Source organism: Sturnira hondurensis, unplaced genomic scaffold (genome assembly GCF_014824575.4).
Source record: "Sturnira hondurensis isolate 20B ecotype Veracruz unplaced genomic scaffold, ASM1482457v3 Scaffold0004136, whole genome shotgun sequence".
In the NCBI taxonomy this organism is placed as follows: domain Eukaryota; kingdom Metazoa; phylum Chordata; class Mammalia; order Chiroptera; family Phyllostomidae; genus Sturnira; species Sturnira hondurensis.
Genome location: NW_028076767.1, coordinates 22,572,378 through 22,588,692, shown reverse-complemented (window position 1 = coordinate 22,588,692; position 16,315 = coordinate 22,572,378). Strand labels below are relative to the sequence as shown.

The following is a 16,315-nucleotide window of genomic DNA, read 5'->3' as shown; positions in this document are numbered from 1 at the left end:
TAAATCTCGAGAAGAGCTTCTTGGGAGGCACTGAGGCCAGAGAATCGCAGGGTTTAAAGAAAGTAGAAAGAACTACTCCTACAGCTTTCTCGTCAAGAGGTTACCCAAGCTGTATAAAGATAATTACCATTAACTGTGTGATTATTATGTACCAGCAGCTTAACATTTCATTACCTTTTTAACGCTGCTAATTCCATTCCCTGTTTCTTTGAGGAAATCAAGGCCCAGGTGACTTGCTTAGGGACTGCCTGAGGTCAGAGCCGTAAAATAGTGGCGATTGAGATACTGCCAGTCAGTCTAAGCCTAAAGCTCTGGCTCTGTCTCTCACCCTGCGACTGGGAAATTAGCCTGCCTTAACGGGTTTCTGTCCTTACTACAGATCTGTTTCCTAAAGCTACTGAAACTTAAGAAACCTTTTAGCAGCTCTGTTAATTTCCCTGTTAGAAACCCACAGACAGGACGTAAGTAAGAAAGTGATGCTAAGCCAGTCCCTCGAACAGGGGCGCGTGGTCCAGTGGGAAGAAAACGGACTTTTGTAGTCAGACACCCAAGTCTGTTACCACTACAGTGTGTGACCACAAGCAAATCACCGCTGTCTCATCCTTGGGAAAAGCCAGTGTGTAACCCAGAAAAAGTACTTAATAAAATGTTAAATAACAAAAAAATATATCAAACAGAAATGGCTATGCCAAACACAACCAGCACAAAATAAAAACTAATCTTGTTGTTTATATTGACTCTTATTTATTGCCCGTAAGGCTGGGTAAAGAGAAAACAGCAATTATGGCCCACAGTAGACTTGCAGTAAATCTTTGGCAAATAAATGGATCAATCAATCTCTCGCTTTGGAGTCAGAGACAACTCAGTCTTTAAAAAAAAGGGGGGGGGGAGCCAGTCACCTCTCAGATTCCTACTGTATTGAAACTGAGCTTTTATGAAGCTCATCTTCTGTTGCATAAGGCAAGTGTCACCCAACCCAGGGTTTCCACTGGGCCACTATCATTCACAGACACAGCTTCATCTACTCCCCGTCAGTGGAGAACAGGTAAGAAAGAGAAGGCAACTGCTGAAGTGCTAGGTCTCAACATAATAAGATGCCTAGAACAGATGTAAATTCAGCACCTGATCAGTGGTTCACTGCTTCATTCACTCATTCCCTCATTCTTTCCTTTCTTTAGTCAAGAGACATTTACTGAGCATTTACTATACAGCAGGCACTGATGTGGGCACTCCCTGTGGGGAATGCAAAGTCCCCTGGGAAGAGAGATACTAATTCAAGTAATTCCAATAAAGAATTGTTGGAAAAGGCAGTATCATGCATGCACTATTTTAAAACCCCACTCAACCACACAAGAAGGGGCCTTGGGCCGGAAATACTTCCTTACCAAGACATAAGGAGTTCTTACAGGCTGTGCAAGGCTTACCACCTTGTTTGGGAATATCTTACCCTGTTTCAGGCTCAAGGAGTGCTCCTGTTCCTTTGTTCTGCTTTGTATGTATGTCAGCAGCCCTCGGGCATACTACTACCTTTCAGGTCAGGGTCCTTCTGCTGCAAGAGAGGGGTACAGGCAGGCCAAACAGCCGTGGGGGAGGTAGGGCGATTTAGCCATGTGGGACCACTGCACACCACTGAAGCTGATTTTCCTTTATCTCTTCTCTATGTGAGTAACGCATTGCTCCATCCAGTGCTTGACCAAGTTGTGTTTTCCTTGGCAACTCCAACACCAACATGCAATGGGCAGAAATGTCTGGAGTCCTCCCCAGGGATTGATAACTAGTGCCCAGTGTTCTGCTCCCCTGGGTTTGATAAAAAGTGCATGGTGTTCTGCTGGACAAGAATGATGTGCGTGGTAGACTGAGGCAAGTACAAAGTAGGGTCACGGTAGCATTCTGTTCCGTTCTACTCACTAGGTTATTTGCTATCTTAAACTACCTCCATCCCCTGGAGCCCTCTAGTAGGAAAAAGATTCTACCATCTACATCCTGGTATCCTTAGGCAAGTTACTAAACCTCCGTGAACCTCCTTTCCTCATCTACAAAATAAGAATAAGAACACTGACCTCCCAGGGTTGCCTGTAGGATGAGAGGGAATAACAAATACACACCAAATAGCACGATGCCTGGCTTTCTGTGGGCTCTAACACTTGGTAATTGCCAGCCCTTTGTTTTTTGTTCTTTTGGCTGGGTGATGTAGGGAGGAGAAAACATGTATTATTTCATTTTTAAAAATGACAATTTCTCTAAGTTCCTCTGCGAGCTGCTTTTCACTCATTTCGAATCAGGAATATACCACCCTGTAAGTAACCCCCTTCTCTCACAAAGACAATCTGTCAACTAAAGGCAAACCTGCCATTAACACACAGGCAGTATTTCACGCCCAGCTGCATACTTACCTCCCAACATCCTGTTAGGCTCAGTGTCACGATCCTGAAAAAAGAGCTACATTCACCGCACTCAGCAACTGAAAGTTCACGTGAAGTCACTGAATATTGTCTCTCTGGCTTCATGCAATGTGAACTGTGCCTCTGCTTCATGCAATGTGAACTGTGGCTAAAAATTGCTTTTTTAATTAAAATGAGACTTCACCTCTTACTGAAATTCACAACTAGAACGTGAGGCCAAATATCAGACCAGTTAACCAGTCTACATCTTTCTCCAGCAGTGGTTTGAAGCACTCGGGGGGGGGGGGGGGGGGGAATTATTAATTTAAACAAAATGTTTAATCTGCTAATTACAGGACAGGATCCGAGAGGATGGAAAGTGATTTGCAGTCTTCATTATGAAATTCCCATGTGATCACTAGCACAAGTCAGGTCAGCCAGAAGGCAGACACCATCATTTTTATTCCTCCCACTGAGCCTTCTGTGCCCTTATAAGTTCTGGGGGGGGGGGGGGGGGGGGGGGGGAAATCTTTGGGGGAAAAAAAGTACAAGAATCAGAATTTCTGTCTCCCCAAGTTCATTATGCTGCGTGAGGTGTAAGGATCCCTAGTGAGAAGCTAGAGAGACAATATTCAATGACTTCACAATGGCAGGCTGAGCAGCCCCAGGGCCTTTGAAACTCTAAAGTCTGGTAAAAACTACCTGGCTCAGGTGGTTCTTAAACAATTCTTTTCATTTGCTGAAAAGTCCTGTCATGGGTGGTAAGAGATGCATCGAGAATTCGGGTAGTGCCCACCAACGGCACCAGCGGTCCGAAGGAAAGCTGTCCCTCCACAGATGGGCTTGCACCGTGGCTGATTCGCGTTCTTTCTGCCCGTTCGGATCTCCGTGCGCTAACTCGGGGGGGGGGGGGGGGGGGGGGGGNNNNGAGAAGTTACCAACTCCCACAAGTCTGGTGGCAGGACTCCCACCGGAGAATCAGCAGAAACAGCAAGGGCAGGCAGGTAATGATGCCCTTTCACTAGGGAAAGTTCTTTTTTAAAAGTGTGTGTGTGTGTGTGTGTTTAATTTTGAAAACAAAAAGCAGCCATTCACGGCCACTGCTCACTGCAGTCACTTTCACGACTGGCAGAACTGAAATTACTCCCTCAGCCAACTGAAAAAGATACACTGGAAGTAAGCAGAAATGGCTGTGCCCCTTTAATTACTCAGTGTAATGCAAAACCAGACACTGAGAGACAGCCACGGCAGATCTGGACAAAACAGCAGTCGTATTTAATCATCAGTCCAGACCATCTGCAACTGTTTTGCAGAAGCACATAAAGTTTATGGATTCCAACGACAAATCCCCGGGTGCTGAGGGTCAGTCGCAATGTCCTCGGGTCCACCAAGGGCCGCTTTCTTCATTCTCCCCAGGCCAGGGTGCTCAACCAAAGGCACCGTGCCCACGTTTTCTGTGCCCAGCCTGGCACTCAGACAGGGTTGCCCCTTGATTAAGCCAGAGCACAGATTAAATGTTTAGAACTGGGAGAGTCTGCAAACAACCTAGGCAGGAAAGCAATTATCGCAGGGAGAGCACGAGCGTCAGCTGCAGCCCTCTGCAGCACAGAGGTGAATTCTACCCGCTCTGAACAGCTAAACTGGCCAGGGTGCGCCCCGACAATCCCTTCTCCATTCCAGGGACGCAGTGATCTTTTAAGACAGAAACCAGATTGTGTCGCTCCACAGCCTAAAACCCCTCACGGCTTCCCACTGTACTGACAATAAAATCCAAAAATTGTAGGGTTTCCCCTCCTCCCCACAGCTGACCTTTCTGCCCTTATCTCAACTGTACCCTCCTCATTCACCATGCTCCGGTCAGACTGACTGAAACGTGACAAGCTTATCCCCACCACAGGGCTCTCGTGTTGGTTTTTCCCTTGGTCTACATCGCTATTCCCACAGCACTTCATGTGGCTGGGTCTTTCTCATTCAGTTCTCAGCCTGAGAGAGCCTTCTAGAACCTTCTGATGTTCCCCTTAACCTCTCCTACATCAGCCCTTTGTCCCCCCTTCATATCTCTATTTGAATTACCTTGTTTTTGTTTACCTAGTATTTGTCTGCTTGTATTTGTACTTGTTCTCCTTGTTTATATTGTCTGTCTTGCCTCCCTAGATATCAGTGCCACAAACACAAGGAACTGTGACTGTCCAGTGTCGACCTATCAGCTCCACTGTGGGCTGGTAAATAAAAACCAGATTATCTTCATCCCGAGGTCAGCGAAAGACCTAGTGAGACCACTGCAGTACATTTTCACCCCTGAACTCCTTTCAGATCATCGGCTGCCTATCGGCGTATTATCTACTTTGGCTCGTTGAACTTCCCAGGAAGTTCAACTACCCAGAAATGCCCAAAGTCAGTGACTGAACCTAGACAGATTTGAAATCAAGCACAGAGTATGACGATGCTCCTCTGCATGTGGCTGACCATATTTCAATGGCAGGTTTAAACGACTATTGAACAGTTTGTTTGGCATTATTCATGTGCTCATTCTGTTAACACATAAAATAGAGGATTAACTGCATTTTTTACTTGATTCCTCCCCACTCTAGTTAAGAGCAACTGAGTTCAACAGACTTAAACATTAACAGTGCATCTGTTCTCTGTTGGTGTATCACGCTGGAATGCTATTTTCTTTGCAGCTTTGGATAAAAAGAAAAGAATTGTAGTTACAGTTCGTCATGTTATCTTTTATCTCTTCAAACATTAATGTTTCCACGGGACTAAGCTAATAGGGTCTCATATTAATGATAAGAGAAAGTTGAGCATGTTCGGGTTACATAATTATTGACACTTTCAGATCAGTCACTCCTGGAATCCCATGGAAAAAAAAATGGTTTTGACCTGTTCAGCTGAAATACTAGAATCAAATGGCTGACCCTAGAGAAGGTAAGAGAATTCCTGCTATACTTTCTGCTAAATCCTTTCTCTGCAGCTATACAAGGCTCAGACCAAAACCAACCACCTCCTTCAAGAACTTCAGTGGGAAAAGAAAAAGGAAGAGTAATTGGTAAATGAGATTCCTGGCACCAGAAAACAGAAAAACTGAGATATCTAAGTGATATTAAAGAGACTGGAGAAAAGAATTACTGTGTTGATGACATAAATCTTGATATCACTGACTGCTAACTGTGGTGGGACAGAGTGTGTTTTAATCTATCGCAAACAGTTCTATACTGTGGCACGTGCGGGTGACAAACGGTTCTCATTTCCTTTTATAGCATTCCAAACCTTAATCTTCAAGGGACCAATGACCTTGGGAATACTAAGGCAGCTTTGCAGAGTGCAAGGAAAACATTTTTTGTTATAGCATATGCATGAAATAACAAAACATATGCATGTTTGTAGTTATATCAATAATAAAAATTAACAGCTAACATTTACTGGGCACTCACTGTGTGTCAGGCACTATACTACTGAGCGCTACCCACACTGTCTCATTTAATTCTATATTTTAAAAAGATGGTGAGGTGAGATAAACAGTGCTATATAATCTCCATTTTAAAGAGGAAGACCTGAGGCTTAAAGGGGCTAATTAACCAAACCAAGGCAGCCAACAGAGGAGGGATTCAAGAACACGGGTGCTCTCAGAACACCATGTGCTTTGAATCATTTTCTCCAACAACACTGGAGAAATTATTTTCACCACCCACATTCTCTAATGTAGTCACTTCTTATATATGAAAACTTCTCTGTTGGGACAAGCCTTCTAAATTCAATCTCCCAATTTAAACAATGGCCACCTGAAGGCTCTCTGCCTCACGTTCATTTCTGAAAGTAGGCATTTACTAAGACCTATCTTCAAGAAAGCTGAAACATACAGGGCTGAGGTCTATGATCAGAGAAGAGTATTCTGTTGGCCTACGGAGAAGATAAAAATACATCCACTATGTCAATATAAGTAAAGAGTAAGAACGACTAGAAAGCTACTTATTTGACCAAGCCCCGCGAGTCTACAGTAAGATGATGGTGCTTGACACGGAAAGGAAGGAACAGAGAGATGATTCCTGATGAAGAAAACACTTCTCTACAAAACCCTCCCCACCTCCCAAAGGCAGAACTGCTCCTGCCCCTGTGCCCTCGACCGCATCTTGTTCCGCCTCTGTAAACGGCACCAACGCTGTGCGCTGAATTAATCAGTTTTCAAATCTGTGGGATGCCCCCGCTCATCTATAAGTTCCATGAGAGCAAGAAGGGTGACTTAGCCCTGGCTGGTGTAGCTCGGTAGGTTGAGTGCCAGCCTGCAAACAGAAAGGTCACTGGTTTGATTCCCAGTCTGGGCACGTGCGTGGGTTACCGGCCAGGTCCCTGTTGGGGGCATGGAAGAGGCAACCAATCAGTGTTTCTCTCCCTCTTTTCCTCTCTCCCTTGCCCTCTCTCTAAGAAAAAATACATAAAATCTTTTTTAAAAAGAGGTGCAACTTAATCACTTTCAGCTCTCAACACTTTGACTCCCGAGAGAAGAACTCCTCTGCTTATGAACTTGTATGACCACAGAAAAGAGCCTTGTCTTTCCATCTTTGAGCCCTTTCATCTGAGAAATAGGTCCAAGCCTTCTTCAAGTCCTCCTGAACAGTGACACCACGGACTACAATGCAAAATCAGGGGGAGGTGGCAGGGCAGGCGGAGAGAGGCAGGGGATTGTGTGATACCAGAACATCTGGCCAGAAGGTACGGTAGACACATGAAAACCAAGTCAGGGCAAGTGAACTAAGAGCTGTCTACGTAAAGGTGCAGAAAGACAGAAGACAGAAGAATGGATGAACCAAGAAAACCCCTGACCTTAAAGAGGGCATTGACAACCTTCAAGAACGTAGCTCTTAGAGATTCTACAAAATAACTGACCACTCAAAAAAAAGTCAAGTTCATAAAAGACAAAAGAAAATGACAATTAAATGCAGTATCCTGGTAATATTCCAGAACAGGAAGGACATTAGTGGAAAAACTGGTGGTATCTGAAGTAAGTCTGTGGTTTAGTTACTAATATATAAATGTTAATTTCCTGATCGTTGTACCATTGCTATAAAATATATTAGTTTAGGGGATGCTGAGTGAGGAGTACATTAAAACTTTTTACTCTTTTTGCAAATTATAAGTTTAAAATTAGTTCAAAATAAAAAAATCTTAATGTAGGTTTTACAGCAAAGTAGTAAGACATAATAAGGAAGAAGACAATTCAGAAACTGAAGTAAAAGATTTGAATCCATCTTTCTTGATGCCTAACATAAAAGCAGAGATACAAGTCAGCAAGCAAACAAGATACTAGAACAAAAGCATTCCAAAGGGGGGAATACCCAGAGCGTATTTGAAGGCATGTAGTACTTCACTCCCTCAATCATTAAACATTTGTTAGGCAACAGTTATGGGGAAGACATTGCCAGATGCTGGTCCCTGCCTCTAAGTTCACTGTCTAGTGGGCAAGGAGACTGAACATACTTGTTTGTGAGTTTGGAAAGAATGCACGAGGGGAAGGAGAAAGGATGAGAAGGCTGCAAAGGGAGGAAATGAACTTTAAAAAAAATCACTTAGGAGATAAAACAGAAAACACCCTGAAATGGGAAAAGCACATGAGAATAGCTTTTTATCTGTTATGGATAAAAAAGTCACTTCTAACAAGAAATAACTCCAAAAAGCACTAGTCTGAACTGCCGTACAGAAAGAGACTACTTCGAGATGCCATCGAATGACCTCCTGATTAGGATAACACCCGAAGGGCTGCGAGTCAGACAGGGCCCCCGGAGAATGAAGGGTGCCTCTGGTCACCTAGTGTTCCGAACGCCAGTGTTTCCCANCTTTTTATCTGTTATGGATAAAAAAGTCACTTCTAACAAGAAATAACTCCAAAAAGCACTAGTCTGAACTGCCGTACAGAAAGAGCCTACTTCGAGATGCCATCGAATGACCTCCTGATTAGGATAACACCCGAAGGGCTGCGAGTCAGACAGGGCCCCCGGAGAATGAAGGGTGCCTCTGGTCACCTAGTGTTCCGAACGCCAGTGTTTCCCATGCGCACACCACCAACAAAAACACAACAGGAGAGCCCAATTACAGACCACATCACTTTAAGAGACAGAGGCAGATAAAAAGAAATACAGATGATAAACACAAGAAAAAATGCTTATTAAAGCAAATTTGAACTCACACTTTCTATACCTGTGAGATTGATGGGGAAATTAAGTCATGACAACGCGTGGTATCAGGATTGTGGCAAAACCAGCACGCGCGCCGCTCTCAGCACTGTACACTGACAGAAGATTAATTCCACACGGGCACTTCGTGTTACTCAGCGTAACTCCGGCCAGGGTGACTCCTTCGTCTCCCGCCACTCCCCTCACTCACTCAGTGCTCTGAACATTTCGCTCCCCCACTTTGGCTTTCACTAATCCAAGTCGAGAATGATTCTCCTCGGCCTCCTTCGTTGTCCACAGAATTCCTACTCATTCAAGACTGAGATGCCAATGTCATCTCCCTTTTCTTCAATGACCAGGCCAAACCAAATCCATCCCCATCAATACACCTCCTCTCCTCTCCAGGCATATCCAACCATTCCCTCCATTGTGCTTTATTCATAGTTAGTTGTTAGGATGTCTGTCTCACCCCTCAAATTGTGAATACTTTAAGGTCCAGATAATGTCTTAACAATTTAAGTACATGCAATACTTAGCACAGGATACGACACGTGGTTAATTACTAAGGACAGATGGGAGGGAAACGCCACATGAATAAAGAAATTCACTGCAATGTTATCTCCGAGAACAAAAACCTGAAAAACAATCTAAATAATTACAAGGAAATAACTTAGGGGAAAATGGTCGGCCTATCACTTGACCAAAAATATACAAACATTAATAGTAACATAAAGACCATGTAGAAACACAGGAAGTATTTCTGACAATGTCAAACTGAAGATATAGAACACAAAACAGTTATACACAATAGTTATAGCCATGCAAAACCCCTAAAGACTGTGGGAATATAAAAATAAAGATTAGTAGTTTTCTTTTTCTCAATACTTTAATATTGGTCTTGTCAGCTTACTATCATTACAAAAAAAAGACAAATAATAAGGGGAAAGGAGCAGGATTATAGATTCCTATAGGCAACCTGCAATCCAAGGAAACACACTGATATCACCTCATAGGTGAAGAGGGGAGTGGGTGTCTGCAATATTGACAAAACCAAGGGTCTCTGACCCCATCTGCCTCAAACAGGACATTTCTCATGTCACAAAGCAAGTCATTTCCACTCAGCCAAGCTGCACTAAATATGAATTCCTCACTGCAAAACTTCAGATGCAAGAACTTTTCCCAGACATCTGTGGAATTAGTATTAACGAGAACGCCCTGGAGTTCACATGCACGCCTATGCAGTAAAAACTTCTCAGCCAGGGAACGGGTGGGCACACTTCCTGATGAGATGTCTAGGCCTGGAGGCATCAGAAAAGTACATTTCCATATTGCAAACATAACTGGTTTCCTCTTTAAGACTTTTTCCGACACCTTCTGTCCAGACTGTAATTCTCCTATCTTCCCAAATGAAGAGTTAACATGTGTCAAGGATATAAGGCAGAGAGAAAAAGGCCCTGGCTGCCTAACTCTATTACTAGAAGAACCAATCTCAGCAGAAAATTGCAATCTTCCCTCCAAGTTGTCTCAAAAATGAAATTTAGTGAGCGCACAAAGAATGTTAAATACTTTTACTAAACATTTCTTGAATTACTTATTTTCTTTGCTTACCTTGGCCTCCGAATTTCAGGAAAGAAACATAAGTTGCATAGCTCAATCCCCTCATTTTAAAGGTAGTTTTCTAAGTGGTTTTAAAAAATAATGTTCAGAGAGGGGAAGTGACTTTTGTCCTGAATCACTCAGATAAGCAATGACAAAGGAAGGATTAAAACTCAAATCTTCCAGATTTTCGCCCCAGTTCATTCTATTACATCAAGATTTTTTATCCCTTGAAGTCTCTGGAGCTCTTGGCCTAAATTAGTATCACAGAATTTTAAAGCTAGAAGGGACCTCAGAGAGACTTACTTAATCCCCTCATTAGTCATATGAGGAAACTGAGGCCCAGAAAGATTAAGTGATTTGCTCACAATATCTGGGATGGCAGGGGAAAAGTATAACTTAAGCCCCCCAAAAACTGCAAACTAACGGCCACAAGAAGAAAGACTGTCGCAACTGAAGAAATTTTTTGAAGACATGTAGATCATCTAAACCAGGGGATCTCAAAATGTGGTCCCTAGACCCTCACGTCACCTGGGATCATGCAAACTCTGCGGTCCCACAGGACTTACTGAATCAAACTCTGGGGGTGGGGAAGTTCAAATCAGACAACTTTGCTCCAGCCTGGCCCTGAGAAATAAACTTCAGTATTAACACTGATAACTATAATCAATGGCACTTAAAATTGATGCATTCTTCTATATGTGGAACATACTTCAGCTCTGAAAGTTTTTAAAAACCTGAAAACAAAATGGAAAACTACATTTGGGTAGGTTCCACTTCCACCTCTGCTCCTTAACTGGCTCTTTGACCTTGGCTAGGTAACTTGACCTCTCAAACTTAGAGTTTCCTTTTCTATAAAGAAAGGCAGGCAAAGGGGCATGTTGAGAATTAAAATAAGAACTTATCTGAAGGCACGTCAGCTCAGCATCTGACAAAGCAGACAGACAGTACAGCACAGTGGTTAGGAGCTCCAGCAACGAGGTAGGTCCTTTTTTGTACCTCATCTATGCAACAGGGATGAAAAGTAGCACCTTCCACCCTGGCTGGTGTGGCTCAGTGGACTGAGTGCCAGCCTGCAAACTGAAAGATCACAGGTTTGATTCCCAGTCAGGAAACAGCCTTGGTTAGGGGCCAGGCCCCCAGGCGGGAGCATTCCAGAGGCAACTGACTGATGTTTCTCTCCCTCCCCTCCCTCTCTCTAAAATAAATAAATGAGTAAAATATTTTTTAAAAATAGCACCTCCCTTATAGGGTAATTATAAGAATTTAGATAGATGAAGTAGGTACGTATGCATCTTTCATACCTATAAAACGCTACTGTTTCCAACGAGCTTTTGTATCCATTAACTCAGAAGACCCTCACAACTTCCACAAAAGGATGTGTGCATCCCTTTGAATGACTACAGACTAGATTCCAACCTGTACCATCTTTTAGGAACAGGAAGTGTGGACATTGATCTTTCAGAAAGAAAAATGCATGAATAGTGTCTCTGGGGAATGAACAGGGCTAGAACCGTGGAGATCAGGATTCTGCTTTCAACTCTGCTACTATCTGGGCCCATAACCTCAGGGCAGTCCCTTCAGAGAACTCCTAAAATGGGGTTCACTATTCATCTGCAAACAGGTGCGTTAAATGAGGCTATCTAAAATACCTCTCAAAATAAAACCCAAACTCCGTGTTGTGGCCCACAGCAAGGCCCACACTGCCTGTCATCGGCCTACATCTCCAGCTTCACCACCTGCCACGCTCCTGCTCACTCACCACATTCCATCAGAACTCTTTCTGGTCCTCTCACAGGCTGCACCAGCTTCCTGCTTCGGGGCCCAAGCGCTTGCTCTTCCCTCTGCCTTGATCATTCTGCCCGTTCCACTTAATCGGCTCCTTCCTAGCCTTTGGTCCTCTGAAGCCTATTCCTCAGAGAGCCCTTCCCAGTCCACGTTATCTAAAGTAATAGGCCCTGTCCCCCACTCCCAGGGGTCATTTTCCTCAGCAATACTGTCCAATAAAAGTATTTTGAAAGCCCCAAACAAGCAAAATATATAACTTTAAATTTTCTAATAGTGACATTAAAAGTTTACAAGAAGGTAACATTAATTTTAATAATATATTTTAAGCCAATATATGGTATTATCATTTCAACATGTAACCAATGCAAAAATTACTAATATATTTTACATTCATTTTTTTCATACTAACTCTTGGAAATCCAGTGTGTATCTTACACATAGAGCAGAAACCAATTAGAACTAGCCACATTTCCATATTCCAAGTGTGGGCAGTCACATGTGCCCAGTGGCTAGCACACTAAACAGCAGCGCAGTTCTACAGTAATATCTGCATACTCTTCAAAGCACTTAGCACACTCTGATTCTTGTTTACTCACTTATTCTCTTATTACTTCCCCACCAAACTATAAGCTCCACAAAAGCAAGAACTTTGTTTAGTTCAGTGTTGTATACTCAGTGGACACAGTGCCTTGGATATAAGGTTCAATACATATTTGTTGATCAAATGAATGAATCTCCTCTAGCATGAGTCAAGAGCTAGCCAGTCTACAACCCAAACATATGTACAATCACTCCTTCGACAACTCTTTTGTTTCCTTTCTTTCATGCTCAATTACTGTCTTAAAAGGAGAAATCTCTTGGCTATATCCCTCCCCACTGCCTATAAGTTCTGTCTCATCTCCAAGATCAGTTCTTTGCATAGTGGCTTAAGTAGCAGCACAAATATAATTGCTCACATCTATTGAATGTTCACTATTTAACAACCATTGGTCTAAGCTTCACAAGAGACCTATGTGGTAGGCATCAACATTGCCCTCTTTTACAGATGAGGAAACCAAGGCACAGACAGGTTAAGTACTGTGTTCAAGGTTCAAAACAGAGATTCCAGGCAACATGGGGCTCCAGGTTCATGACTCTTAATTACCTATCCTCTAAACTGCAGAACTGGTCCAATACAAATATGAGGCCAGCTATATCTGTAAGTTTAGTAGCCAACTTAAAAGGCGAGTAGCTACATTAAAAAGTAAACACAAACAGGTACAATTTAGATGATTTTATTTCACCCCTTCTCCATAATGATCATTTAACCAACATGATCAATGTCACTGATACGATTAATATGATCGTGTAGTCAACACACAAATTTTATTTCTTTCATACGGAGTCTTCAAAATCCAGTGTGATTTTACCCTTACAGTACTTCTCAATTCAGACTTGTCCCATTTCAAGTGTTCAATAGCCACATGTGACTAGTGGCTACAATATTGGACAGAACAGTTCTCCTGCCTCTGACAAGCAGCCTCTTCAGGAAATCAAAAGAGGGAGGAAATTTTTGAGCTGGGAGCCAGGAGACCTCAGCCCTCATCCTAGCTCTTACTTGTTGAGTGACTTTGGAGAAGTCCTTTCTGCCCTCTGGGCCACCGTCCCCCCACAAGTACCCTGAACAAGGAGGACAGAAGATTCCTAGGCGTCCGGCCCGTGCAAGAATTCCAAACATTTCCCGTTATCTGCAGTTAATATGGGCACAGCTTTCTACACTTTAAAATATGCTTTCAGGTCCATTAGTTGATAGAGTCCTCAAACAACCCTACTAGAGAACTATTAGTGTCTCTGATTTAAACGTATAAAACCTGGGGCTCAAAGAGGGCAAAAACGATTTGTCAAAAAGCCACGTAGGCAGTCAGTGGAGAAGCCGGGGCTCAAATGCAACGAAGGCCGCCCCCTCCCACCACCACCACAAACTCAGTGGGTGGGGCAGCAGAATGCTCAAGAGGGGCGGCAGTGAAGATGGCCTGGGGCCTTCAGAAGAGTTGAAGGGAACCAGGCCCAAGGGTAGAGCGAGAAGGAGTCAAGGCTGGAGTTGAGAAGGGGCTCGAGCCTTGAGAAGGAATAAACTGAAAGAGCCCAGGAGGTTCTCGAGAGGCAATGAAGTGAAATGAGAGGCTCGGACTCCGGTGGCACGAGAAATGAGGGGACCTGGGCCCGCAACTGAGATGACAGGAGGTGAGATAAGGGACCCGCGGCCCCTGCCTGGGAGAGGATACGGTCCCCCAGCTCTCTCGTCCCTCCTACCTGGTAGCTCAGAAGTTCGCCCACATCCATAGTTTCAGGAGCAGCCAATACCGCTAACTCTGGTTCCTTTCCTCCACTCAAACCCAAACCTAGGCCGCCTGGGCAGCGATTCCAGCCACACTGCCGAAAAGCACCGTGAGCGGGGACGCAGAGCCAATGAGGTAAAAGTGTGCGCGACGCGCGAGCCAGCCACACTGCGTTTAAAGGCAGCGCTGCCGTAAAGCGCGCTGCATTTGTGACAGCTCTGCTTCCGCCCGGAGCTTGAAGGGGGCGGGGAAGGGGGCGGGGACTTGTAAGGGGGCGGTCCTCTGAGTGAAAAGACCATAAGATCCAAGATTGTTTTGCACGCTTCCTAAATACAGGGCAAGATTTTGGGTGTTTCACAGCAAATCTCGCGTTCCTCCCAGTGACCTATGCAATTTTATTCTCCTTTTTACAGATGAGGAAGCTAAGGCATACCACTGCACTGTCCAGTACTATACCCATCAACCACATGTGGCTAATTAGAACTTGAAATATGGCTAGTGTGAATTGAAATGTGCCATAAGTAAATAAAATATTGGGTTGGCCAAAAAGTCCCTTATGTATTTTTCACAAAATAAAAAACACAGTTTTCATTTTGTCCAATACCTTTATTAATTTGGACATTTTGAATATGTTGCCTATCTCCTGCTGTTGGCTTATAGAGGGTAGAGGCCAGGGGTGCTGCTAAACATCTTCCAATGCATGAGACAGCCCCACAGCAAAGAATTATTTGGCCAAAGTGTCAATAGTACCAAGAAACTTTGCAAACCAGTTGCATTCAAGTAGTCATGGGACATTCTCCGTAACACTGCACAAATCATTTTTTTTTGCATTTCAATTGTGTTTTTACCTTTCTTGAAATAATAAAACATAATATACTGAAAGTGTTGTGTATTTTCTTCCATCTTCAATATTAAAAGGCTGCACACAAATTCACCAATTTTGACAAGTTTTTTGAATCACGCTGATGTAACAGCTGTCACAATACAATCTAACGAAATTATTTCGAATGAAGTTAAAGACAGTTAAACACTACTAGAGCCATCATACCGAAAAATCATAATGGACTTTTTGGCCAACCCAATACACAGGCTTTTTAGGACTTCTGTTGATTACATGTTGAAGTGATATTTTGGATATATCAAGTTAAATAAAATCTAAACTTAATTTCACACATTCCTTTTTGCTTTTTAAATGTGGCTGTTAGAAAATGTAAACTGCATATGCAGCCCTCTTTGTGGAGGCTCCCATTGTATTTTGTTGGATGGGGCTGTCTCAGAAAGTGTATTGTCCAAGGACATACAATTCAACCGTTACTGGCTAAAAAACTACTGATGGTCACATTTTCCTCTTTAGGCTTCTGTTTATTCCTCTGTGCAAGACCTGGTGGGTTCTGGGTGATCCTCTTTCGACCTAAGAAATATAAAAAAGGTGTTAAGCCTGTCCTTGAGTTACCCCTTACCCTTTAGCCACCTGTCCTTCATGTCCGTGTCTGTCTTAGTCTGTTCAGACTGCTGTGAAAAAAAAAAGTTGTACACTGGGTGACTTATAAACAACAGAAATTTATTCGTAGTGGTTCTGGAGCCTAGAAAGGCCATGATCAAGGTACTGGCAGATTCATTGTTGGGTGAGGGTCTGCTTTCTCACTGTGTCCTCACATGGCAGAAGGGGGTGAGGGAGTTTCGCTTGCCTCTTATAAAAGCACTAATCCCATTCATGAGGGCTCCACCTTTATGACCTAATCACCTCCCCAATGTTCCACTTTCTAATACCATCATCTCGGTTGAATTTTGCCTTATGAACTTTAGGAGGACACAAATATTCACACCACAGCCATGCTTATAACCATCCTCCCCAGCCCATCTTTGCTGTCTCCAATTATACAGAAATTATTTTTATTCCTCAAAGTGGTGAATCCTTAGGCCACAAGTCCCACGACTCAACCAGTTCTTTCTCATTCTTCAGGTGTCAAATGTTACTTTCTTTGAGTAACTCAACTCACCTTCAGTCCAGGTAAGCAACCTCCCCTCATTATTCTCTTCTGAGCACCTCCTCTACTGCACTAGG

At 43.4% G+C, this 16,315-nt stretch overlaps 1 protein-coding gene across 2 annotated transcripts in view; it reads right to left on the bottom strand.

The window, feature by feature from the left end:
- CTNNBL1 (catenin beta like 1) overlaps positions 1-14,377 on the bottom strand; it is a 150,217-nt gene extending 135,840 nt beyond the window's left edge. The window contains exon 1 of one of the 2 annotated variants that reach the window (XM_037044034.1): positions 14,225-14,377. In XM_037044034.1, coding sequence (XP_036899929.1) covers positions 14,225-14,254 — 30 coding nt within the window. In that variant the 5' untranslated portion in view covers positions 14,255-14,377. The remainder of the gene's footprint in view (positions 1-14,224) is intronic. The other variant, XM_037044035.1, reaches the window with a different exon arrangement.
- Between the last annotated feature and the right edge of the window lie 1,938 nt (positions 14,378-16,315).